The 27,914-nt window shown below is 36.8% G+C and overlaps 1 protein-coding gene across 1 annotated transcript in view; it reads left to right on the top strand.

Annotated features, from left to right (window-relative positions):
• PCCA (propionyl-CoA carboxylase subunit alpha) overlaps positions 1–27,914 on the top strand; it is a 273,726-nt gene that overhangs the window by 111,658 nt on the left and 134,154 nt on the right. The window contains exons 13-17 of the mRNA XM_036392979.2: positions 5,225–5,368; positions 7,052–7,126; positions 12,266–12,334; positions 13,132–13,207; positions 24,103–24,213. Of these exons, the coding sequence (XP_036248872.1) occupies positions 5,225–5,368; positions 7,052–7,126; positions 12,266–12,334; positions 13,132–13,207; positions 24,103–24,213 (475 nt within the window). The remainder of the gene's footprint in view (positions 1–5,224; positions 5,369–7,051; positions 7,127–12,265; positions 12,335–13,131; positions 13,208–24,102; positions 24,214–27,914) is intronic.

The raw sequence follows: 27,914 nt of genomic DNA, 5'->3' as shown, positions 1-27,914 counted from the left end.
AGAACTGAAAGAAAAGGTGATTTTACTGCCGAACAACACTTCTTCACACAAGAGGGTCAGCCGACAACAGTTAACCAAATTTTTGCCACATTCTTGCCTCCTAATGCAACTTCCATTATGTATCTACTGGTTGTCTGCTTTTCAGCCTTCCCAAAAGAACTACAGAAAAGCATTGCTAATTGTTGTTGACAGAAGAGAACAACGTTGTTTGTGTAAGTCATTGAATCTGAAAGATGCCATTAACAGTGCTGCCAAGGCATGGAGTGATATCTTAGAGACAACATTCCCATGTAACTCTCATAAAATACTATTAAAAAACGTAGAGAAAGAGGAGACTACTTAATAAGTAGAGAAACAAAAGGTCATTCTTCAAAGGGTACGTTAGTTTCTTTGCTTTGGTGAATTTGATGTAAAGTAAACCAAAGAATAGCTGCGGTGTGACCAGAGCCATCCTGAATGAAGTGTTCTGAGAAAGCTTTAATACCACAGCTAAATACAGTAAAAACAGGAATTAGATCTTTAGGAAAGAAAGTATTGTGTTTGTGGATACTAGTTTCTTTATTTTCTTACGTACTGCATGTAGTGGGAAGGAAATTGTGTAGAATTACTAGATTTCGAGAAATTTTATTTGAAGTGCAGGATGTTAATTGAGAAAGTTATGTTGAAATTATGAGCTAATTGACTTATTGACCTAAAGTGTGTGCTGTTTGTCTAAAACACAGAAAAGATTCAGAATTCATAGGCCACATAAGATGTGTCTGTCCCATACAATGTAGAAACAAATCCTTGCAAAAGAAAATTGAGAACTGTGTCAATGATTATTGGAATATAACTTCCTATGAGGAAGTTATTATAAATTAAATACCTTTTCAAAGTTATATGCTACCATTAAAAAACTAGTTTGTACTTGTACTGAATGTCTGTGCATTAGTTTTTATTCTACATCCTACTTGGGAAACAATAAAAGAAGTCTACCTGAACATCTTAGCTGATGGAAATTATTGTAGTACTGATTGCCTTCAGTTTTCAGTTGTATACTAATAGGTCAGAAAACAAACAGCAAGTGTTGTTATATAAGATGCCTGTAGTTACCCAGTTATGTACTCCTGCTTTCCATTCATTCTGTATATTAGTCCAACCATTGTCTCTTTTTCAGTAGCCTTTATGAAAAGCTGTTTTTTTGCTGTGTGCTCCCAAACCCCATGTACATGTGAACTATTTTGCAGAAAGATGTGACCCCAGTGTGCTCCTGCTCATAGTAGTCAGGAAGCTTGCATGCCTGAAGAGCAGAACATGTGTGCACTTCTGTTGCTGTTCAATTCTCCGAAATAGAAACCAGGCTTACTGAAATACAGGGAGTTAAGAAGCATCTGTAAGTTGGTGAGTTTGGGTCAATTGATACTGGATTTGGCTGCAGCAGCAAAGCCTGTGGGACTCCAGGTGAATCACATTTCCTGGAAACTGAGGTGTATGTTGAAAGTTAGTTTTGAGATTATTTATCTGAATGTAAAGGGGTATATGACACCAGCTAGGGACTTACAGTAGTAGGGGTGACATAGGCTGTAGTTTTATGTCTACTGAAATTTAGATTTTCTTGGCTGATGTGGCGTGCTTCAATGTTCCAGCTGGTGTGTGAGTAACTTGATGCCTTATACACACAGGGACAAGAGCAGTCTGTGAGTGTCCAGAAGTGTTTGCTGTTAGATCTGGGTACATTGATAGTCTTGAGGAAAAATGTGTCCCAGAATTATTCCCCTGACTATAAGGGGAACAGTCATCACTAATTTAATTCTCAGCTCCTACTGTCCGTAAAAACTGCATGACTGTTTTTGTAGCTGTGGATGAACCCCACTATGGTAAAGCTTTAAAACCACTGGCAGTCACAGAACAGGAGGAAAATTAGGAGCCTTTCCATACTGTTCTGGTGATGGATGCTGACTGGCCTGTGATGTTGGTAGGTTCCCCAACTCTTCTATACCTGATTTACTATCTATAAACTGGGACCTAATTATTATTTTCTGACAGGCTTTGCCACTAGTTTCTCTTGCTGTATAAATGGGAAGGGGTTAGTGAAGCAAGAACACTTGCAATGCTCATGGGAAATCTGGTTGCTGTTATATGTCTTAAGAGCAGTAGATCCAGTATGAAGGGGAAGCACTTTCCCTTTACTCTGTATAGCTATTGCTGGTCATAGCAGGTATAGCTGTGTGGACTTGAAAGCAGGAATATAAGTGGCATCTTACAGAGACTTAAGACTTTTTAAAGGAGGTGTATATTGTTCTTAAGTGCATTGAAATGATGACTTGTTATCAACTGTTTATGAGCAGACTTGGTATAAGTAAAGGAACTGATAGTAAAGGTGTTACTTTTGGCAGCTAATTAATTGAGAGTTTTTGCTGATGAATTTTTTCTGCCTGTCCTGTTGAGAATAAGGTACAGCTGCCTTGATACAGTTATGATCTGTAGAATGCTTGCTGCAGACGTGTCTGGTTTTGCCCTCTGTGTTTAAGTCAGCAGTAATGTGTGAATGTAGCTACTGTTGCATAACTATACCAACACTGGCTCTTCAATGGCTGGGGTTCACTGGCAGCATCTTGGATCAGTCGACTGCAAAACTGAGTATGGCCTTAAAGCTAAAGGAGTTGATCAGTTGAGTGAGATTCAGCTCCATTTGTGAGCAAACTTGCATTCATCTTGTCAAAAATGTAGTACTTGACTTAGTCTCCATATGCTGGCAAGTAAAGGCTGTTGATGGAGAGGGGAGATAGCATAAATAGAATAGAAGGAAATACAACAGGCAGGCAGAATAAAGACAGCACCTGAAGTAGAAAGTGGAAAAGAGGGAAGTGATTGAAGTCTAACTTATAAGAGTGATTTTTACAACAGATACAATTACTTTAGGCAATTATTAGTTATAGTTGTAGAGATTTCAAGATGAAAGTTCTTTTCTACGATATTTCATCTGATAGTCTTAACAAATATGAAAATGCATTCAAATGTATTTGGTACCCCAAATTAATGCTATGATTGGAATTGTCTATGTTATGCCTAAATAGTAGTAGTTGAAGCAGAGTCCTAAAATAAAGTAGGACTTCTCCCCACCCCAAAAAAAACCCTCAACATTTTTTCCTATACATATTTTCTGAATGCTGCTTTGTGTGGAGACAAAGGGAGTATTTTGAAGAAACAGAAGAAAATATTGACCAAGTCAAAGATCTGTATTGAAGAATGGATTAAATAAATGTTTGTGAGTCTTAAGAAGCAAACAACAAAAATATTTTTCTTTTCAGAGACATTCCATCTTATTTTGATCATCAACAATAAAACTGAAAACAACAATGAAGCTATTGAATCTGGAATGCCAATTGCTATCCAAGAAAAATGGCAGTATAACTAAATAATGCAAATGTCTTTGGAAAAAGAAAAAATATTTTAATTATCTGGAATGTTAGAATTCCAAACATGTTCCCAGCTCAAAGGTAATCTTTTAAAACTTAAATTCCAAAGTAGGAAAATAAGTTCTGTTGTCCAAATATGAATGTGTGATAAGTAACTTTCTATTAAAACTAAAGGAGTTTCTATTAAAACTTCAAGTCTTAATAGAAATTGAATTGCTTCAATTTAACACTGCAGGATAGACACTGAGATGTTTCATAGATTCTCAAAATACTGTTATTAAGCTTGACATGCTGGAAAGTATCATGTGTTAGGTAGAATCAAGATTGAGTCCCAAAGGTACATCCTTAAACTGTATAATCAGATTCCCATTTCAATGTCACTTTTGTCCTTCAAAGAATAGGTGCTTGTTTCAGTGGTGATTTGTCATTAAAATTATGTCAAAACGTCTTAAAATGTTGTTGAAACTCTAAACAAACTCACAGCACACACAGGGCTAATTATGGATGCCATCTGTTTATTTTTACAAAGCGTTTTTTCTTAAAGACCAAAGCTTCTACTTGTTCCGGTAAGCCACAATGTTGTTATAATGACTGAATGTTTTCCTTAATACTGTATACTTGAAGGATGAAAGACAAGTGGTTTGGTCAGTGACCTTTTCCTGTGTCAGAAAAGGTACATAGTATGACATCTCACCATAAGCAGTTGCAAAGTGTGTTTTCTTGAGGTATTTTTCCGCTTGAAGCACAAACATTTTATAACAAAAATGGCAGTTCTGTCATGGTTTCTGGTGGTATAGCTGTTTCTGTGAGAAGAACATGCTTTTAGCATGCCTACCTTTTACTCGATCGATGTGGTGGCGATCAGAGGAATCACCTTGGTTGCTTTTTACTGTCTTATGCCTAGTTAAAGGCTTTTTAAAGTTAATCAAGGTGCTCGTTTCTCTGCCCATTTGAAGGCAGAAGTGTGTGTGCACGTGCCTGTGCGTGCCCACGTGTGCATGCTTGTACGCACATCCTGCGTGAGCGCGAGCGACGGCAATTCCCAGGGCAGCCTCTTCCAAAGCTGTTAGCGGCAATTTGCTGAGCGCGCAGAGCCACTCTGCTGGTCCAGCCCAGCTATTGTGCATGCTAAGCACTAAACAGATAAATCTGAGGGGGGGGGGGGGGGGGGAAATTGAAGGATCCATCTGCTCATTTCTGCTACACTGCGCTGATGCAAGATTACGCTAATCTGGTTGCTTGTCAGGACAGGTTAGTGAAAGAAGGCGAATGGGTGAGATACAGGCTACGCTGGTTCTGTGGAAAATTGGTAGTGGCTCCTGTACATGCCATGTTAAGTGTAGCAGAATGGGTTGATTATCAGCTACTTGGAGATTTTCAGTTAAAATATAGTTATGGCCACGGTGTGAGTGTCTTCAAAATAGAATTGAATGGGAAAAGCTTCCAAACAAAGAAAAATTACCTCATTGTCACTGGATGCATTTGAATTTGTAAAATATGTGAAAAAAAACCCTGACCAAACAAAAAACCCCTACAAATCTCCAAATCCTCCCAGGTCACCTCTCTAGTTTTCCTTTTGTATGCTGCTCTGAGTTATTGTAATCTGCTAATTATTTTTTTTTTGTGTTCTCCATGCAAAGACAGCAGTTGCTGGAGTTTAAGTAGGTTTTTTTTTTTTTGTGGAAAAAGACCAAAATAGAAACATAGCCTTTCTCTGTTCTTTTGCAGGTGAAATTTCTTATTTATCTGTATTTGTTTACAGAGAGGTGCTTTTTTTTATTGGTTGCTTTTTGTTACCTACTGACTGACAGTTCTTGACCTTGCAGGTTGAACATCCCGTCACAGAATGCATTACCGGCCTGGACTTAGTCCAAGAAATGATCCGTGTTGCCAAGGGTTACCCTCTCAGGCACAAACAGGCTGATATTCCCATCAACGGCTGGGCGGTTGAATGTCGAGTTTATGCTGAGGTAAATGAGTGGTAATGGGGAGGAGGGGGTAGGTGGTTGAATTGTGGCGTAGTAATACCCAGGTGTGGATAGATGCCAAGGTGAAATCAAGGAATATCATATGAAAGTCATGATTTCGATTCATGTAACACGAATGGTTAATGAGGTTTGGTAGAATTGTCGAGTTCCTGTTTTTTAATTGAAAATATGGTGTGTGTTTCAAAATAGCTTTTTCCTGAAAGTTGAAAGTAAAGATGATAAAAGAGAGAGGTAAGCAAATACCATTAGAAATAAGCCTGGTTGTTCAGTACATGTTTAATGATGCTGGAGTTATTTACCAGAGTTAACCACTCTTTCGAAGTTTCTGAAATGTGTAGTTGAAACTTGTTGACTTTAAAAGACAGTTGAAATTCAATGTCTTACAGAATTTTTGTTGTTTTAATAAAACTTTTGAAAAGGTCGTTGAAAAACCAAGTTACACATTTTCTGAAACCACAGTGTGTGGGATAAACTTTCAAAGCACATTCCAAAACAATAACTATAATTATGGTGTGAGTCTCCATCTTACCTTAAAGAAGCTTATGAATATTTAAATCCCATTTTCAAGACATTTTGATGTAATGTCTTTTTGGTGTCACTTTTGATACATGAAAATGAAAATTTGTTTAGTAAAAAAAAAAAAAGTCATTGAATCACAGAGTGATTTGTGTTGGAGAGGACCTTGAAGATCACCTGATCGCAACTTCCCTGCCATGGGCAGGGACACCTTCCACTAGACCAGGTTGCTCAGAGCCCCATTGGAGCCTGGCCTTGAACACTTCCAGGGGTGGGGGCTGGAAAATAATGCCTATCTTCCTTCATTTAGTTTCAGGAACATTTTAGGTAACTCTGCATTTCAAAACTAATTCAGCACCTTGAGACATTTTTCCCCTTGCTTAACTGTTGGAAATTTTGTTACCTAGACCATCTTATGTTTTTTTTTTTTCTTTTTATCTCATGACATGCATCTAACCTCCAAATTCCTCTACTGATTCAAAGTTGTCCAGACTATTTTGATAAAGAATAAATATTTGACCTGTGACTGGCATGGAAAATACTCTGAGTTTTAGTAGGCATTACAGTGGACTAACTGATGTTTAGGTTTTTTATTTTGTTCATCTTAAATCCCCCCACATTTATGAGTAATGAATCCAACTACTTTGCCATGAATTAGGTTATTCTGTAGGCCATATATTTATTTGTTTTCCTATCAAGTTTGTATTAGTGTTGCATTATGTACATTAATGTAGGAGGTTTCCAGTGACATAAAGATTGGTTTGACTTCTTAAGATAATTGAAATTCTAACTGCCCTTTTTATCTCCGAAAATTTTTTCTTATACTCCTGAATACTTTCCCATCCTTCTTCCAAGTGTAGCTAATGAAAATGTCATCTTTGTATATTTTATTTTGGAATATTGTAACTGGTGCAGAATACTTATTTCCTTTTTTTTTTTTAACTGATGCAAGAGAATTTATATACTTCCATTTCTTTATTTGGATTTGTGGGGGCAGATGGATGAAGAAATGTTCTTTGACACAAGTAATTCTGGGCAAAAAAGCAGAGTCATTCCAGTAGCAGTTTCTGTTGTACTTAAAGCTTTTAAACATTATCTGCTCCACATCTGCAAAAGCTTAATGCTTTCTCACGTTGAATTTTTTTCCAGGACCCCTACAAATCTTTTGGCCTGCCATCCATTGGTAAACTGTCTCAGTATCAGGAACCATTGCATGTGCCAAGTGTAAGTAACTCGGTTCTGGTTTTTCATAGGTGCTGAGTTTCTCTTATATAAAGACTATAAATACTCAGCAGCTTTGTAAACCAGGCCTTTTTTCCAGTTTTTTGCCAGAGTGGGGACAGGACATGGCAATACTTATTTGTGCAGCCTGAAAAACTGCTTAAAAGTGAACAGTTCCAAACTGGATTAAAAATGTTCAGATTGGGTATAACAGGAAACCAATACATGTTGAAATGGTTTGTTCTATAACTTTCAGCTTAAGTTTTTCAAACACAGCTTTAGTAAATGTACTTGCGGTCATTAAAAATGACACTAAACTGTTGAGTCAGCTCTTGAAACACAGAGAACTGGGGACACTGGTGAGAAACGGCCAGTGCTTTCTTTTTGTTTAGCTTTGTAGACTTTGAGGAGTTTCTTACAGTGGTTATTACGTGTTTCAGGATACAGCCTAACCATATAGAATAGATGTTTAGCAAACAGTGTTTTCTGCTCGGTGTAAAGAGCAAATACACTGCCTTTCTGTAAAATCAAGGTAGTCTTAAATTATAAGTGCACATATACATGAGTGACACTGTGTCAGTGCAATGATGAGACTGTACCATCTGTGAATACAATTATTCAGTCTGATTGCTTGCACGGAAAATACTGAGAGATTACAGGAGGAATCTTAAATGTGGAGTTGTTATTGGATATATGATTTATTTCGCTTTTTAAATTGTTTTTGCCCGTGTACTTTCCAAAGGGACCTGACCCTTTCTGGTCTTTAAGGCTTCATGCTGTGTTCAAAGCCTGAAAGCAGAAAAAAACTGTGAAGATCTAAAAGGCATTATGTGCTCTTAAAGAGGAGATGAGGGGAAAAAGGTATCGCTGGATGTATCTAAACTTCTTTTTAATGAAACAAAGAGTGTATTTAATAAGAATTTATAATGAGTACTCCAGTGGTTGTTAGAAGTTTTCACCATGTTGTAATAGCTAACACGATGTCAAACATTTTGCCCTTGCAAGTTTTTGCAATTTGCAATTTTCCAAACGTGAGACCTGTTGAAAGTACAAGTGATAATGGACAAACTATACCCCCTACAGTCTTTGTCCCACCAAATCTTTCTTCAATTAATGCTGCAGCAGGAGTTTTATGTAATAACATTTGCGCTTGTGAGCCATCCATACAAAGAAAAAACAATTAAAATGCCTTAAATGTTCTGCTTACTGCTGTTATTTGCTTGTGTGAATGTTGCATGTCAGCTAAATGGACCACGGAATAGATAAAGTGATTGGGTGTAGGAGAGTGCACACTAAGCTTTGTCTATCATTATTGCTGGGAGCAATCAAATTGATGCCAGCAGGACAGTAGACGCGTTGACAGCTGTAATTATGTATCTCCATGGTGATCACTTTTGGCCTGTCATGGAGGCCCATGAGTCCCCTCCCTTGCAAGCATTTAATCAGATTGGGCTGTCACTTGTCAGGTAGATGGGGTGGGCTGGGAGTTGTGCTTAGGGGGAGAGGTGAATTGAAAATGAAGGGTGGGAGACGCCTGATTGCTTCACGTAGTCCATCGTGGTACCAAAGAAAGAGATTTTAATTACACTGGAGGCTTCAGAGCATTGGGTTGAGGAGCTCATATGGAGTCTCTAGGCTTTCTCTTCCTGTTTACTTCCACTGTCATATTAAAAAATAGAAGAACTATTTTTATGTAGGTACTCATGATTTGGTGTCTTAATACGTATATTTCTGCTAGCATGAAACTAATTTCTCTTCTGAGAATGTCATGCTGCTAAGAACAAAATTAATATGGCTAAAAAGGTACAGCGTTACAGGCCCATTGTGCCGTGGTGTTTGTTTTTAGGTTTTAGAGTTGTCAACAATTTGGCTTGAGAAAAATTAGCAGAGACTTGTAGCATGTCACAGCAAGTTCAGCTTATGTGTATTGCCAAATGTATTGGCAATTCATTTCTTCTGTGTCTCAAGTTAGCTCTGATTTACCATCCCTGTGTGTCAGCTGCCCATGCTGATGGAACTGTTGAGCATGGCTCGGTGAGAGCCATGTTTTGCTTAGCCATAGGGAAGAATATGGCTATTTTTGTGTCACATAGTTTCTAATTTCCTTAGAACGTGGTGCTCATAAATACCTTTTTTTTTTGTCTTTGATAATGAAGCTGAACACAGGTGACTATAAACCAGCCCCTTAGGTGTGATAGTGGGCTTTGATGTTTGGTGCTCCTACACAACATGTTCTGCTATATCTGGAGCGCTCCAGCTTGCTCTGTCAATGTGAGCAGTAGTCTGGTATTTTAGTGACTCTTACCAGGAAAAGAAAATTCTCAGACTCAGATATAGCAAAGAATTGAGAAATACAAGAATCTCTTTGTGTTCCTAAGTGGAATTTGATGCATTAAGAGTTCATTGCAGGACTGAGACACTTCCCCCCAGGCCCCTCCACTTAAGCATTTTTTATTCATTTTGCTGTTGTCCTAATGTAATAACACATGAGGATAATACAACATCAATAAAGTGTTAGGGCTGTAATATGAATGAGCTCTAGGCTACAGCAGGACCTTTAACCCTAGCTTTGCCTAAATATCTTAAATACTGAGTAAAAGAAACGAACTATATTAAACAGAAGTAAATGCTGGAGGTCTAATAAATATTGCTATTATTTATCAAGTTCAGCACATTATAGTGAGTAGCTGTTGAATTAGGGTTTCTTGTTCATCCAATATTCATTAAATTCTGTCACACCGTATAGTTTATAAAATCACCTACTGTTACCAGGCTCTGAAAATGTAAGCACCACAGGGAGAATTTAAGATAGTAAATATATTTCTTTTTTGCTGTCATTTTTTTGGTAATCTTGAGTTTATTTTATGAAAATTAACTTCCATAGAGGACTCCAGATTTTTTTAAAGTAAGTTATGCAGTAGTTTAAGTAGTTTATATTCACTGTAGCCTTTTCAAGATACTGTGGTTAGAGAAAAATGTGAATTTTGTAGTGGTCATGTACATGTATTGTATATGAATAGAAACATAGAGCCAGGCAGAGCATATAGTTGGGGTAGCCTCAGAAGTCTTAGTTAACTTTAGGGTCTGACTAACCTGCTTATCGTGGGCCTGAATTATGCACCTTTCATATGTTTTTTCTTTGTCAAAAGATGACATACATGTGTCAGTACTTACCTATGCATATGTAAAGCACTCCTGAATGCTTGTGTGCAGTCACTTTATAGGTGCTGCTTCAGACACAAAAGTCACAGTACAATTCAAGTATGTGTGGAGTATGTATGTCATACCTTGTCTTATGTATGTATTTATTGAGTATTAGAAGAAAATGTCAAGGGCAGGGGATTTCTCTGGAACTGAGTAGGTAAATTAATTCTTTCTGACTTAAATGTGAGAACATGTGCATTGACTTTATACCTGGACAGCCATTCTGTGAGAAAGGATAGTTTAGCAGCTGGAAGAAAGGAAGCTGAGAAATACTCTGCATGTTTTTTTCTGTAATCATGACATGTCTGAACTACCTTCACATCAGTAGCTAATGTTAAATGTACCTGATGTGAGTAGTGGGGAGCCCAGTTAAGCACAGATAAAGCACATTCAGATAAGAATCTATTAAAGTAGTACAGAAGCAATGCTGCCTTTACATGTGAATAAGTATAGAAAAAAAAAGTAAATATGTAAATACAAATATATGAATACAAACATGTGAATAAGTGAATTTCTTCTTAAAATAAATATAATGTCCTAAGAACTAGTCAGACAATGTTTTTTACTGTAGAAAGTGAATACACCTGCTAGGGTATCTTTTTATGTCATTTGGATAATAAAGTCATCATCATGCCCTCATGTGGATTCTCTAGACAAGAGGTTCTACATGTGGTCCCTTGATAATTGCCTAAATTAAAATATTAAAGGCCTAACAGCCGTTGTGTTGACCTTTTTCTGCCTTGCTGCAGACAGATGAGCTGCTGTTTATTACAAAGGTTCCTTCCCACAGGTGAAGATTTAAGTGAGATTCCAGGACCCTCTTTCCCACCCCTTTACAATGCAGTATATCAGAGCCCTGCTGTTTCAACAGCTTTGATTAGAGCCCTCCATCCTTATGATCCCCAGAATGCATTTATCACTTGAGTTATTTTGATTAGTTTAAAAAAAATATTTCGAATTCCAGTGCTCAAAACCAGCAATTTAATAAATATTTATTCCCCAGAAATTGCTCATTTGAAAAGTTTTATATGGCTAACCTCATTGTTACAGTGATGAAATCAAACTGAGAGATGAAAACAAGAATCAGCAATATACAAACTAACTTGTTGGCTGGTTAACAGCAATCAGCCTCTTCAAAAGAAATTTTTGAACTTGTGTTATTTTTTTCCATGAATATTGCAGAATCAGAGCTTTAATTGGGGCTGTGTCCTTACAAAGCAAAGCCATGGAAAAAAGCTGTGTAAACATTAAAGCCTCGGGGGAAGAGCAGCAACAGAAAAAAAATTGTTTAACAGTTGAGAGGGTGAGACAGAGAAGGAAAGTGTTACACACATGAAAACCATAGGCTCAGTATTCCTATGGAGCTGATAAGCAGAGCTCCAAAGTTCCTGCTGAATGCTCCCTACTTCTATTCCTACTGAAGCCCTTGGAAGGGCTGTAGCAGAATATGAAGGATGTGATTACGTATAGATGCAGAAAGGCTGTGATTTTAATGGTCATCCCTCATGCCAGGTGTCAGTCAGAAAAATAATTACAACTGTATTTTATTGCAGGGATTAAAACAGAATTGAATGTGTTTGGAGTTGAAGCGAGTGTAACACAGCTGAAATTGTTAGATCAGATTGACTGTGTTTACTGTGCCTTCTGGATACCAAAAGAGAATTTTGACTATGAACTCAAGATTGCAGTCAGTTTCTCATAAAGGAGAGACTAATTTGCAAGTGCCTTTTTTTTTTTTTCTGCTGGTGGAGAAAAAAGCTTCCCTTCCCTCCTCCCAGGTTCTCTGAAAACAAATAATTATTTGAGTCTTTCCAGAGGGAAAAATGTATATGATAAGCTTTGTGGGGGTTATGGTTTAAGACTGATGGGTAGATTGATCCTCATGTTGAAATTTTTTTTCCAGTAATATATAATTATTTTCACTTCTTATTTTTGAAGGTACGTGTTGACAGTGGTATACAACAAGGAAGTGACATTAGCATTTATTATGATCCCATGATCTCAAAAGTGAGTTGATCATTATTTCTCAATATTCTAAAGGTATGAAGTACTGATTTTCTACGTACATCTTTTATGCGAGAGACCATATTAAAGGATTGGTGAATCAGTGTTTTAAAGGTGCCAGGCATAACATGCCTCAAGGGAATACAAAAGAAGTGAAGGAAGATGTGGAGTAGAGGAAATCTAGTGTCTCTTCTAAATAAAATTATTTTTACCTTTTGACACTGTAGTTATTTGTCTTGCAGTTTCTAATTAAGAAGATTCTGATTTAAACACCAGCCTTTATTGTCTGACTTAGATACTGCCAATCTATCTTTTTTAATATAGTCTAGCTTGGATGTAAATGTCAGTAATCCTAGCTTCCAAAAAGAAGCATTGAAAGAAATGCTTGATAGTGTCTCTTAGTATTAGTTCTTATTCATTGGGAATATATTGGTAAAATTAAAATATGACATGATACAGTTCAGTCCTCAAAAAAAGGATGTCTTAGGAATTTGTTGGGCATTAGGAATCTGGTCAGCTTGGATAGTGAACCTCTCGTCTGATTTTCTGAGAGCTTGTTTAGATGTTTTAAGTTTTATGAAGTAAAAAGTGATTGGCTTTCTTTCATTGAATGGGTTAAGAGATCTTAGCTTTTTCTTGATGTTTCAGGAAGCCTTTATAGCATAAATACAGTAACAGTCAAGCAATGGTTTCTTATGACTGCAGAAATTCTACAAACCTATTTAATTTTTAAATGCTATTCAAATTCTAGAAACAAACATCTAATATCTAGGTAATGTAAATACCTTATTTTTTTTTAGCTGATTACCTATGGCTCTAATAGAGCTGAAGCACTGAAAAGAATGGAAGAGGCTTTGGACAACTACGTAATTCGAGGTAACTAGAGAAATTTTGATTCCTAGTGTGATAGGCTGTCATCTCTTTCAAGAAAACAGCTTGAAAATGTAGTAATTAGCAAATTGAATAAAGTTCCCACTTCTTAAGTGCAAATTAAAAAAGGAAAAGCTTGTGTTAATTAAGCTGAGAAGATACATCAACTCTAAAGAGACTTTTTTTCCTCCATTTTTCTCTTGAATATTGTAGGATAAATATTTAAATAACTTTCTTAAAACTCATAGTTCTCACTGAATGATAGCATGTAATTGATTTATTATGTTGTGGGGGGGGGAAGGCAATTGTTCTGTAAGAAATTTAATTGCCATTTTTTAGGAGTTTAATACATTAATTGCAATTAAATATTATCACAATGCAGTGGTTGATTGAGTATATCTGTGTATTTCTCTAATTTTCAAGGTTGTTGTTTAGATTTGGGCAGATACAGATGTAGGCTGTTGATCACCAGCTGTTCCAGCTCTTGCACACTGATTGCATAGCAGATGCAGCCATTCTTCCAGGCTTTCCAGGCAGCAGGGGTAAATTAGCCCTGACCACTTTTACCTTTTTAAGTTTTGGTGAGGGAAGCCATGTTTTGTATGGGAGAAATCTTTGGGTCTTCCTCTATGTCTTATGGAAAATAGGAAGGACAACTCAGGATAAGAGAAGTAAAAAATTCTGTGGAGTTTCTGTAAAACTTGATTTGGCTTTAATGCTGGGCTGCTGAATGGTACAGTTGTCCTGTCAAACTCAGAAGATTTATCTGTCTAGGGGAAAATGAACATCCCTCTACCACAGTGTAGTTAGATCCATGGTAGGATTAACCATTGTAAATGAACTGCTAACTCTAACATAGATTTATATTGGTGCAACTTGAGCCATTAGACTCATGCAGTACAATGTGCTGATGTAAACCCCTGCTGTAAAACAGCTGAGTAAATTTATATGAGAGAGAAATTTATACTGCTATAGTTAGATTGATGTGAGGAGGGATTTGTTGGTGTTGTTATTAATGGAGACAGGCTCTGGGTTCACACTGTTGTATTGATAGCAAGTGATGCTTAAAGTACTTTATTTGATGAAAATATGCAAATGTGTGTGGAGCATTGTCTTTTATTGTGTGCTATAATATGGGATGGAAACTGGTTGTTTGGGTTTAGATGTTTTACACAGATGTACCTAATAACTTTTCCACAGATTATAAATATTTGTGAAGTATTTGAGACCTTACAGCTGAAAAGTACCAATTTCTATTCTTGAGGTTTTTACAGTCTTTTTATTAGTATGCATGTATTCATCATATCTAATGTCTCTGTAGTATTTTTATCTGAGAAAGCTTTTAGTCTATTAAAAACATTTAAGGAGGTAATTAGTGAACTACAGGGGGAATTTTTTTCTAAAGTACTGCCAACCACAAAATGTAATGTACTACAGGTTTCAAAAGTAGGTGAATTTTCAGAACACATTTTTAGTTGCAGTGGCCAGTGGTTTCCATTTGAAAACCACCAAGATTTTTGTGTAGTTTTACACAGCTGGTAGTTTCTTCTCAGTGTTTATTTAAAATGGAACATTTGTGGATATTAAAGTATGTCTTTTCTTACCTAGTGTGAATGATTCTTGGTAGGGTAGTTTTTTATTTTTACCCTAAAATGATGGTGTATATTTACAAAGTTGGGTTTCTATGGAACAAAATATTAAGCTACCTTGATATTTTGTAAAGTGCTTCACATTAAATCTTTTCCAACTTGAGTTTTTGTTAGTATTGAAAGATACAGAATAGGTTTTTTTAAACCTAGTGTTGAAGTTCCTTGGTTTTATGTTTGAATAGTGAGCTTGTACATAGAGATTACCAGTCTTCCTGAACAGTATGCTCCAGATCCCTATTTCTCAGCACAGCCTCGTTGTCCCTCTGAAATCCTGGGAAGCAGCATTTATGTTTCCTTAGTGTTTTAGAGACACTGTGTTTTTCCCTGTGAGTAATGAACTCTTCTAGAGCATTTTAGATAAGCAGTACCAGCTGAAGTCAGTGTCAGTTGTAGTGATGATGTGCACTGGGAGAATTTCAGATTTAAAATGCCAAGGATTGCAGTTTCTGTAAACAAGGATGCTTGTTCACTCACATAGGGTGGGAATGGGATGTAGGGTGGCTGGGTAACAGGTCAAGGACCATCTAATGCATAGCTTGGGGACTGCTAATGGAGGATGGAGTCTTCCCAATCACTTCTGTGTCACCAGTTCAAAGCAGAGAAAAGTTGGTAAGGAATTTTAGTCACTACTATTTTGATGGTTGCTTGCTGACCTGTGTAAAATCAGTGGTTTTTATACAGTTCCTAGAAGACAAATGTCTTCTTGGAGCAAATGCCACTATACAATGTCATTCATGGCAGTCCCAGCAGAGAATCCAGGACTGAAGTAGCACAGTGACCCTTCAGGAGGTGACTCATCTAGGCTGGATTGAGGCATGTTGGCAGTGTGAAGGTCAAGGACTTACTCTGCTGCTCCTTGTCTATTGGCTCTGTCAGAAAACATTCAGTTTCTTTGCTGTGGCTTTGGGGTATTCACAAGTTACCCCATTAATTTTTAGCTCTGTGTTCCATCTACAGGGAACAAGTCCCCAGACAAGTTTTTATTGACTTGTTTTCTTGGACTGGATACTACCTGGCCTTGAATTCATGGTTTAGCTGCCCTTCCCAGTTGAATATTCCTGACCAGATCATGAAGGAAATGAAAATAATTAAATTTTAAAAATAATCTAATACTTGCAAAGAAAGCAGACTTAAGCAAAATTTGAGTAAGTAATAGCTTAAACAACCAAGGCTGCATCATATAGTGCCTGTAATAGCAGTGTCTTTGTTAAAAATAGAGAATTAAGCAAATAGGGGTATTTGCAACTACGCTGTGCTCTGAAAATGCCTGATGCGTGAATATTTTATTACCATTTGGGCTGATGACAACTTGTACACAGTGAAGACATTCTGCAGTCTGTCCATTGGTAGATGCTAAGAGTATGACTAACTCAAGATTGAGTCAAGATAGGGTCAATGTGATCGTGGGAATGTACTCTTAATCTTTTTTCCTGTGTAATATCTCCATTGTTGCTAATGGGAGCAGATGAAAGACTAGGATAGCGTTTCTTTGAGTTGTGGATTATATTAAATGATCTCTTGAGGTTCTTTACAGTCTAAATTATTCTGACAGGAACTGACTTCTCCACTGAGAGCTGATCTGAATTCAAAATCTCAGCTGAGACTCCAGAATGGCAAAGGGTCTAATTAGGTAACATTTTTACCTCTGAGTCTTGCAGTATAATTCAGGGGTGATTAAAGTTGAGGATCCAACTCAGATTTCTCTCGAGAAGAGACATTTCTTGTTTTGTACAGTGATTACTGGGAAATTTGTGAATAGTGAAAAGTTCAGGATTCCAGTCAAGCAGAGAGGCACTGTTGCTTGTGATGGTGTTCGCAGGGGTCTTAGGATGAGGGAAGAGACGAGAATATTGACTCCATGTTTCAGAAGGCTTGATTTATTATTTTATGATATATATTGTATTAAAACTATACTAAAAGAATAGAAGAAAGGATTTCATCAGAAGGCTAGGTAAGAATAGAAAAAGAATGATAACAAAGGCTTGTGACTGATCGAGACAGTCTGGATAGCTGGACTGTGATTGGCCATTAATTAGAAACAACTACATGAGACCAATCACAGATCCACCTGTTGCATTCCACAGCAGCAGATAATCATTGTTTACATTTTGTTCCTGAGGCCTCTCCGCTTCTCAGGAGAAAAAATCTTAAAGAAAAGATTTTGCAGAAAATATCATAGCTACAGTTGCTCATTGGGATGGGGCATGACTTTTTTCTTTTGAGCATGCACTGTTGTTAGTAGTTCATCTCTGTCTCTTATGGTACTTTTTTCAGAAACTTGTCATTTGGTTTATTTTGGAGGGGTTTAATTTGAACAGCAGAAATAGGGTATTGAAAGAATGCCTATCAGTGTATATCCTGTGTGTGTAAACATGGTGTGGTGTGATTTCCTTTATGGCTTTTCTAAAGTTTTAATATGCTTTTGTCATTTCTGGTGCTGGATAATCTGTTCGTTTGAAGGCATGTATAAATCCCAGTATGTAGTTTTGGAAAGTTTGTGTATGAAAGTTATTTTAATCAATTTAAGTAAAAGAAATGGTTATATTTATGCATCAAGTAGACCATGTTATCAATTCACAAGAGCGTCTGATTGGACAGATAGCTCATATCCTTGAGTGCAGATTCCTGTAATCTTTCCTTTGACCTTTGTTTGCTTTTTATCTTCCCTGAGCATCCAAAAGTAAAGCAATAACATGAAGTTTAAGTCTTTACAGAGAAGGGTTGCCTTTATACAGAGATCCTGCTTGCTGTGTGTAGAGAGGAATGCATGAGACCATTAGGGAGAAGGAAGAGTTGAAGGAGCCTCTGAAGAAAAGAGTAAGCAGCAGATATAGAGCAAGAAGGAGTAGAAATGAGGAGAGAATAAGGGAACCACCAGCTGGGGGTGGGGGAATTTTCCAGCATGAGGTGAAAGAGCAAACATAAAATAGGAACCAGCAAAGTGTTAAATGTTTGAGGGGTAGAGAAATGTAGAAGTTAACTCTGAGTGGAGATCTGCCAGAATAGTGGCAGCAGAAACTGTTGTATTGAGCTTTTGTAACTGTAAACACACTAATTAGGGGGATAAAAGGAGAGCTGTACTTAATGTTGTGAGAAGGCCTTGGCTTTCCACGAATCACAGAATGAGTAAGATTGGAAGGGGTCACGGTGGATTATGTGGTCCAACCTCTCTGCTCAAGCAGGGTCATCCTAGAGCAACACCCAACTTTGATGTTAGTATTTTATCATGTATTTCAATAATGCACCATTAATTTCAGGTACAAAGCTTTTCACAGTAAACTTGCATTTAGATCCAAACATCATAAATTACTGAATTATTTTAACTTTGAAGATACTTCTCTATGTCAGTATACATGTAAGTTTTAGACTCTCCTGTATTCTGAGCCCCTGCAAATGTTCTCACTGGTATTGTGAGCAAAACAATCTTTGAGTGTAAAAAACCTATTTACTTGCAAAAACAGTGTATAGTGTCTGCTCTTAAAAAATGAAATGAGGTTTTGTTTTTTTGGTTGTGCTTTTAAAAAATGCTTCAACAGGTCATGCAATTTCTGCATAGCAGCGGTAACAGATGGGTACTTCTGCAAGAGTATTTGTGTTCTCACCCTTTGCAGATTCCCCAGTGTATTGATGTGGAAACCAAAACTGGAGAAGGGAAGGAAACAAGCTTCAAAATCACTAAAAGGGATCATTTCAGAATGCTTAGTAGCATCTGCTTGGAGCTCAGATGCTGCCCCGGTCTCTCCTTTTCTTAAGCCAGTCAAGAGGGAGGGAGTAGGAATGGAAGCTTGTCAGCAAAATGTTGTGGGATGTCATTTAGATTACCACTGTCCTGTGGAGAAGAAAGAGGGAAGGGCAATTGAAGTACAGGCTGATCAGGTAAAAGAGGAAGACAATGTTATTGTGCAGAAGGGGAATTAAAAAAAGATACCTTTTTTTTCCAGATAAGATTTTTGTTTGTATGGTTTTTTTCCTCTCCCTTTTATTAAGGAGAAAGAACTGGGGCAGTGAAAAACAAGAAATGAATGTTGTTATTTCTCTAGATATAAAGTTGTCCTAGTGTTGTATTCCCCTTCTTCAGAGTAAAAGGATATCTGAGGAGAGGATGGTAGTAGAATGGACATTTATTTTCTTTCAGTTTTCTTGACAAAGCCTGCTTAGCTTCTGCTTCCAACTATTCTACTGATTCTCACATTCATTTGGTTTGCTAACACTGTAAATAATGGTCCTCTTAACTCTAACTTAGAAGTTCAGAACCACATGCAGTTACAAAAGTTTGGAGTTTGAATGTATGATTTTGCAATACAATATTACCATATATTATTTCCTTTTGCCTCCTTCTCCTCCTTTATCCTGGTGTGTGAATTCAGCAAGCTCCAGACATTTGTATCTGAAAGAATTATTGTTTTTAATTGGAATACATGTTCAGCTCTGAGGGTCAGTGGTGCACTGATCTCCTGTGAGAATTTTATGTGGATGTTTGTGTATTAAAATAAAAAGATAAAACTCCCTTTTTTCCTTGCTTTTGGGATGGGGCTTTGTACATGGATAGCCAGCTCTGAAGTGAGCTGTAGCAAAACACGAGCTTTGAAAGACAGTTAAACAGTTGAATGTTGAGGGTTTTAGGGAATATTATGAAACCTCTTGGAATTACAAACATGGAAGCTTGCTGGGTGATAATCAAGAATTTGAAAAGTTCATGTGTTGAAAGTGGTGTTTTCATAGTCTGTGCAAATCCGATAATGTTCTTGTTTTAAGTGAACAGTAGCGTAATCAGTGTTTCATAATGCTCAGTGCAGAGCTTAGTAAATATTTTTTAATATTTTCTTTAGAGAAATAACTGAGATACCTCCTAAGCTTCATCACATTTATTCTTATTCAGCATTTAAATTGTTGGGTGATAGTTTAGCTTTGCTGGCTTGTTAAAAAGAGAAGCCTCTAGTCCTGTGCTCCACATGTTGGTTTTGCAGTCAGTAAGGGTGCGGATAAAGTTCTTTCTGTTCCACTTAACACCATTTGAAATGATCAGGAAGTTAAGTCTATTCAACTGCTTATCTACAGAGGGGCATGTAGGACTCCAATTAAGTTTACATGGATAAATGCAGATTTGTGTTTGCAGGCATCAAGATGACAGAAGCTTAATACTGTAAAAAGGCTAATCAACACTGAATATGTTTAGTGTCAGTAAATATTTATAGTGAAAACATTGCCTATGATTTTGTGCCTTGGCATTCCAAGTTCTGATTTTTAGTGAGTAAAAATGTGGTGTGATAGCCTCTTTATAAACCTGTTATAAAACTGTTTTGTATAAAATGCATTTTATTGTTGTCTTTGGGTTTTCTTTTGAGGACGGGTTTGGAGTTAGGCTACAGTATGTAGCTAAGTTAATGAAAAGTCTGGTGTACTTAGCAGAGTTTTTAAGGCAGAGAATGAGGAAGGGAAGGAGACAAGATAAAGACAGGCAGTATGGGGAGTAATTTCTTCTGACTATAATTTAATTTTTTTTTTAATGAGGGCTTCTTTAAACAGGGGTTGCTAATAAGCTCTGGTGAACAGTGTGATTATTTAGTGTGTTCCTGTATTCATTAGGCAATAATGACAATTTAACTGGAAAATTAATGGAACCTCAGTAATTTGTGTTTTCTATATAAAGCATATGAATACGTAGTTTTTAGAAATTTCATTAGCTCTCCATAATTTAAATGCTAGTCTGCTTTCTTTTACAAATGTATTCTGGAAAATAGTGTGTTAAAATTGAAACTCAAGAAGCTATTGATGTAATATTGTATGAAAACTACAGCCAAACAAAATGAAAAAAATAGAGGTACTAAGCCAGTGATTATTATATTTTATTATATTTTGACTTAGAGGAAAGAAGAACATAACTGTAACTGCAGTTCTGCCTCAGCCTTAACGATATAAAAATCATGAAGCTGAAGTGAAATTTTGTTTTCTGGACGAGAAATGAACTGATATAGTTTAGGATTTTGTTTGTTTGTTGAAAATGTCATGGCTTGTCAGGCTAACAAATGTGATTTTGTTCCTGGCAGTCTACAGATCTGGTCAAGAAACAGAAAAATTCTCTGAAAACCACTGCAATATAAATACAATATACTTCAGTTTAGTGTCTAACTTTGCATGAAATAAGCACTGCCTGTTAGCCTCTGTTTGATCCTGTGAGAGCGTGAGGCTAATGTCTGGCCAGTGTTTTGGAAGCAGCAGGTAGTCAGGAGCAAGCTGCTCTAGGGGTCCATATTTCTGTAGCCTAGTAGTTACTCACACACAGATGGAGACCTTATGAACTTTGACAGAGGTCACACTAAATTGCAAATCTAAAACTTGTAGACTTCTGAAGGATTGCACTAATAATTTTTTTTAAGCCATATGATTTGGTACATCACTAAAAGTATCAACTCGGTCTTGAGAAGCAGATCAACCATGCAATCATTGCTCACATAATGATCATGAGGACTGATAAAGATAGCCTTTCATGATACTTTAAGGGGAAACTTGTTTATTAAACTTTTAATTCATGTATGTAAAATGCATTTTATATTGCTTCCCAAACACCTAGGCTTCTCTGCTCTTTTGAACTTATTAAATGAATTTTGGAGCTTAAAACATTGTAGAAGCCTCATATTTTTCAGATGCACATGAGTTAGAAATAATTAAGAATACTCATGGTATTTTTTTTATTTTAGGTCTTTTGGGGCAGTCAGTTGAGACACCAAGCTCTGTTATCTGTCATCAGCCATCGCCTCACCAGGGATCTTATAGCAGTTTAGAAAAGAAAAATGTGAGATGATCTGGTTACACATTGTAGCATGTTTAAATCCTGGATTCAAAGTTGGGCAGTATTGAAGGACTCATCCTCCTCTTGATTTTGTAATAGATGAAGTCTCTGGGATATTTCAAATTACTAGTCAGATTGGGAATTTTAGGGGGAATCTGTAGCAGACAAAGACAGACATTATTTGTTTCCAAGTTATGGTCATTTAGTGTAAGATTTTTAATTTTTTGTTCAGTGGAGATACAGTGTGACTTTCATTCAGCGTTTATGAAGTCGAGGTCTGTGAACAATTATTTAGGTCGCAGGCAGCAAGGATCTTCTTTTAATCAAATGGACAAATTTCTATCATGTCATCATTGAACTGCTTGTGTCATGTGCTATTTAATGGCTCATGAACAAGTCTTTAAAGTTGTGACTTCATGATTCAATGAGGCCGAGTCTGACTCGGTGCGTTTAAAGTGGTTTCAGTGACGGCCACACAGAGAGCTTGAAAATTCACACCAGCAGCAGACTAGTAGGGGAAGAGAGCTTTGAAAGTGTTTGAACTGGTCTGCGTATGAAATAACAAGGATGTTGTTCATGCTTCTAAACTGGAAAAACACAAAAGGAAAAGGAGTGTAAAAGAATCTCCTGTAGCCTCAGCAATTTGCATGCTCTGTAATGCTAGTGTCTGTGCTTTGGTGAGATCTCAACAAGAGAAAAAATCCAAATAACCTAATTTACAGCTGAAATACCCCAGTTTGCAATTAATTCTTTTTCAATATTATTTTAAACTAGAGTTATTAAAAAAAAAACCTGCAAATAATTGAGTCATGTTGTCTCTGTGATCATATCATCACAATCTTAATAACTTGTGAGTAAACATATGTGAAGTACAGAATTCTGTGCTTTGCAAGGGATGTGGATGCACAGACAAACTTTTGCCATGAACTGTTTTGTGATGTGCTCTGCATTTTATACTTAATGGTGTGCAGCTAGAGCCAAAGTTAATGTGAAATGGCAAAGGCAATGTGATTTGGAGTTACCTGCTCCTCTGACAATGATGAAAAAATGTGATTGCTTTGTATTGCCAGAGGGGAGAGAATGTGCACAGCTGAGGTTGGATAACCTCTTTCCTGTAGGAGCTCCTCAGTTGTCCATACCTGGAATAAATCAACACTTGTAATGCTCCCAAACTGCATGTATATTCCAGCTTTTCTTAGGAACTATTAATGTTTGAGTCAGTGTTATTGCATGTAGTCATTTTAAGATGGAACTTTCTGGCTCATCAGAATTTGTCTGATCTCTTTCTAAAATTGAGAAGAGAATGGAGATAAAGATGCTGGTTTTCTGACCTGTAATCTTAAACTTTCCAGAGATCACCTGTATGCCACTCTCAAAAGAAAGAGTACCTTCTTTTTGAAAATTGTTTTTAGTAAGGAGAAAATTTAAATGATCTAGACAGTTTTTTTCTCAAGGATTTTTTTTTTGCACCACCTTTCCTCTCCCACCTTCTGTAAGGATTTTCTTGTATTTAATATTTCAATGAAATTACTTTTAGTGACCATCATATTCAGTGCTAAACTGCAAGTACTTCTGGCAAAGTGCAGTTTAGAATTAAGTCACTAATTTAGTTACACAGAAGTTATTAAATTAAAAATAGAATCATTTAGGAGATGGAGGAGACAAACTGAGAAGTGGAATGAGAAAGACATGAAGAAATGCAGAAAATATGAAGTTGCATAATGTTCAAAGAAATTGAAGGTTAAGGGTGTCTCTAAAACTTCTGTGATAAGTAATTTTAAAATTAAATAATTTTTGTTGGCTATATGCCTAACAGAGTCACAGAGTGGTGACAAAGGGGAACAAGGGTAGTCAATAAAAGAATTGACCAGGCAAGGTTGGATAAAAGTACGTGTGGAGGAAGCAATAAATTTTTTTTTGTAAGTTACACAGGAGTCTATTATGCATTACAAATTATAAAAATGTTGTAAAATGATATGCTAAGTGGTTGAAGTTTTTAGTGCATTTCATTACTGTGATTGGGGTGTAACATGGTGCATATTTTCCATTCAGGGTTCAGTGGAATTCAGCTAATATTTACTGTCATGACTAGTTTGTTATTTCAAGGAGATAGCTCTGGTCTTGCCTGCATCTTCTACAACAGAACCAAAAGTGTCTTGGTTGTGCTTCCTGTCCTTAACTCAACTAGGTGTTTGAATTAGGCTTGATGAGGTGACAATTTAGATGGTTTACTTTATTAAACTGGGTGTTTAAAAGGGTTTTGAAGCAGGAGTGAAGCAACTGGTAAATCTGCATTGGTTATGTCAGTACTATGGTATCTAAATTGTGAACAAGTATTTATTCCAGAAATATAGGAGTTCATATTTTTAGAAGTCCTTTCCTACTGCAATTTGTGATTAATATTACCTGATTTTGTATTGATTTGGTTTTTTTTTTTGTTTGTTTGTTTTTTTTGTTTTCAGGTGTGGCTCACAATATTTCTTTACTGCGAGAAGTGATCGTCCATCCACGGTTTGTTCAAGGAGACATCAGCACTAAATTCCTTCCTGAAGTCTATCCTGATGGTTTTAAAGGTTTGTTCCATTTGGAAATATTTCTTTTCTTAAGTAGTGTTATTTTGATTATTGCTCCTTTATATTTTTAGACTGACATGCTCCCCAGTCTTTACTTTTTCTTCAAATAGATCTGTGCATACACACAATTAGAGTTGTTAAAAATGCATAAAGTTGAAATAGTTAACTTTTTTATTTTCAAGAAGGCAAAATACATATTTCTAGTGTTAAAATAGTAAATTAAATACACCCAACGTCAAGAAAAAAAACATAGGTCATATGAAATATGTAACATAAACATCAATTCAATTCTGCTATGCTATCATGCTTCATTACACACAGGACTTCTACTATTAACTATAGCTGGATAAGTTTTCACTCAGCACTGTTGCTTCTTTTTAAGTTGGTGTATCACCTTTCGAATTGCCTTTTGACACCCTTTGTTTTCTCTGTAGCCTTCTCTGGAGGATCTGGCATTTTATTGGAGTATTTCAGTACCCTGGTCTTAATATACATTGCACACAGTAAGGGGCATCATTTTGAAATTGTTAACTCATACACTAGGTTAACATAAACACAAATGCAATTATTTCTTTACAGCATCTCAAACTACTCAATTTCAAAAATGTTTACCAATCGTTGCTGGAAAAATATAAGACAACCAATAGATCCTTTCACAAGGATCAGGTTTTAAAAGGTTGGCTTCTCTGTTAGCCAATCTGCTGTAGGTGCTTTCTTGACCTGTGTGGTCAGAGACTCAGTTCTTCCATACAGGTCTCTCACCTCAGCTGGCATTCACCAGGCAGAACATCTTTGTTATTAAAAAAAGAGACAGTATTTATAGTTCATCATTCATGGGTCCTTTATGAATCCTGTGGAGATTCCTTTTCCCTCATTCATCATTAATCCAACGTGGCAGAATCCTCATCTCACTTTGGAGGCAGCAGTGCCAGATTGGCAGTCACTGGACATGACTGGCACATTGCCAAATTCTAGTCTCATTAAGGAGCAGAACAGATTTTTCTTACCTCAGGACTCAGTGTGTGAGTGTGTGGATGACTATTCTTTACACCAGAACTACTTGATATCGTGATGTAATTGACAAGTCTGTGTGTGATACAGTCCTGCATGTGGGATTGATGCATCCTGCTTGTTCCTGGCTCCTGACTGAGACCACAGGAACAGGTGTTAGCCACCTTGAGTGGCAGCGTGCTTGCCGTGCTTTGAGCTGTAAAGTTCCTTTGTTGTTTTTGCTAGGGGGTACCTAGCTAATCTTTGGGTAACTCAGCTGGCTTTGACCCAGCAGAGATTCCAGTGTACTCTGCTCATCTGCTCTTGAAGGCTTGGTGCTGCTGTAGCTGGTCTCTCTCCCTTCCCTGACACTTGAATACAGAATCTCATGTCTTGCCTCTCTGGTGTTTCTGGGACTATTCAGTCATTTTCCTGAGTAGATCCAGATCTCTCAACCACAATGAAACCTGAATTTTTTTACTGTTGCCGCTTTTGTTGGAGTAGTTTTTTTGTAAATTCCTGTGCTGACTTAGCTCATGAAGGAATCTGGTGAACTTCAGCAGATGTGCAAAGTGAGTGGCAGACTGGGAATGGGGAGAGGGGGAAAATGGCAATGGAAGAAAAAGGCAAGGAAGCAAGATGTTAAGAGTCCCAGTGCCATATTGTGAGAAGGCTGCCTCCCCTGGCATGTAACTAGGAACAATAAAAACATAAATCAAATAGCAGTATTGTATTAACAGATTCTTAAAGATAGGCTTTTGCTCTGGAGACCAGAAGAGACAAGAACAGATATTGTGATGCTTCATAATAGAAACTAATGATTGGCACATTTGAAATTCCTAGACTTTTTTCCTGCTATATGAAAAGTCTTGCTCATCTCCTTCCACGTATCAAACACAAGCATATATTAGCCTTCTTAATTATAGATAAAGAAGCATATTATGGCATTGAACTTCAGTTCAAGAATAGTTACTTGTGAATAGTGATTAAAAGCTCACCAAAGAAACTGAGAGCCCTTTTAATGATGTAGTCTGCACTGGATCAAATCCTTCATTCTTAAAAAAAAAAATTGATGACTTGAATTTGAGGACAGTTTTTTAAATACCCATTAAAAAATATTTCTACAAATCCAGTGACTCAAATGGGAACAGCTGAAGGCAAGCAAGGATGGTGGGTAGATGACAGGTAGAAGCTCAACAAGAGGAGCAAAGACAAAAACTAATTTATATGTAATTTCTTTAATCACTTAAACTAACTTTTTAATATAAATACCCAGGGTAAACTTTGCTAGAAGAATTTGAAAATTAAGTAGCTTCATATATCTTACTATTGTTTATAGAAAATGAATAGCTGTAAAAAAGAGCTGTGACAGTCTGAAAAATTAGAGCAATGTATAGCCAACACAGATCTGGAAATATGTAAAAATATGTGCTGCTGTTAACAGTAGGAATCCATACCAGAAGTGTTTTAAACTTAAAAAACTTAAGAAATAGAAACATTTGAATAGAGATGTGTGTTATATTCATGCTCAAGCACAATCCATTGTGTTTCTTTTGTAACCTGCACAGTTGCCATTACAGTTGTAGTGATCTACACTGATGATAAGTACTAAATCTCAGCTGTGTTCTCTCTGGTGACTGCATGAAGTACTGGCCCATTTTATATGTGCATTTTTCTTCAAGTATGAATATTGAGTCTTAAGAGTAAGATAAGAGATTCTTTGTTTTCCAGTCTCATTTTTATGAGTTCCGTTATAATCCTTTATTAGAAGACCTTTACTCTAAGTTAAGAAAAAAGTAATTATTGGATGTATCTCGGTTAGTTTTCCATTAACCTATGTGATGCTCTCTTCAAATTACATGTGGAATGGGCATGTTTAGTAATTTTCATAATTAAGAGTTTAACTCTTTCTTCCCATCTTTAAGTAAACATTCACTACCAGAAGTAATTTGTTTATTGCAAGCCATTTTAAAATTCTAGCTGTGCTGAAAGTAACTTTGTGCCGAGAGTATGATTAGAGTGGGAAAGCAGTTCCTGTCATGCCTTTTTTTGTCCATGTGAGGGCTGGCTGGCTGGAATGCTGGCTGGCAGTAGGTGAGCTGGAGTGGGTTGTTGCTCTGAGCACCCATGCATATTTTGGGAGGTGTGTGGATCTGAGGGTGGGTGCAGGAACAGTGAAGATAGGGTAGGTGGCACCTGTCTTAGAGTGGCCTCCAAGCACTTTGCTTACAGAATAAAAATGTGAGATGCACTCTTCTTCTACAGCTTCCAAACAACCTGGGAAGCCTCTGTATTTTCTAGTCTGCCTGATGAGAAGGAAATTTACTGTGTGTTATCCCTATTTTATAGGCACAGACAGTGTATCTCTGTTTTCACAAAGATCCAAGAAGAGTCTTGGACAAAAGATAAGTTAAAAGATCTTTAGGTTAGACCCCGTTCATGGGATAGGTCATTGCAGTTCAGTCTGTTTCACAGTTTATATTTTCTTAGTTTTTTATTTAAATATTGAGATCTTCTTATTCTTGATGTTCCACTCTTTCTGGTTATTAAAGGATGTCTGAAATCAGTCACTCTCTTTGTGAGACACATCCTGTGCCAATGAAAGATGGGGCATTTTCCAAGACATTGTCACAGAAGTCATCCCAAAATATATGAGAAAAAAAAAGAAAAGGAATAATTTACTTTCCCTCTTCTAGCATGTTTACCTCATC

Source organism: Molothrus ater, chromosome 2 (assembly GCF_012460135.2).
Source record: "Molothrus ater isolate BHLD 08-10-18 breed brown headed cowbird chromosome 2, BPBGC_Mater_1.1, whole genome shotgun sequence".
NCBI classification, from domain to species: Eukaryota; Metazoa; Chordata; class Aves; order Passeriformes; family Icteridae; genus Molothrus; species Molothrus ater.
The sequence above is the reverse complement of the archived record's forward strand: the minus strand, read 5'-3'. Positions and strand labels throughout refer to the sequence as shown.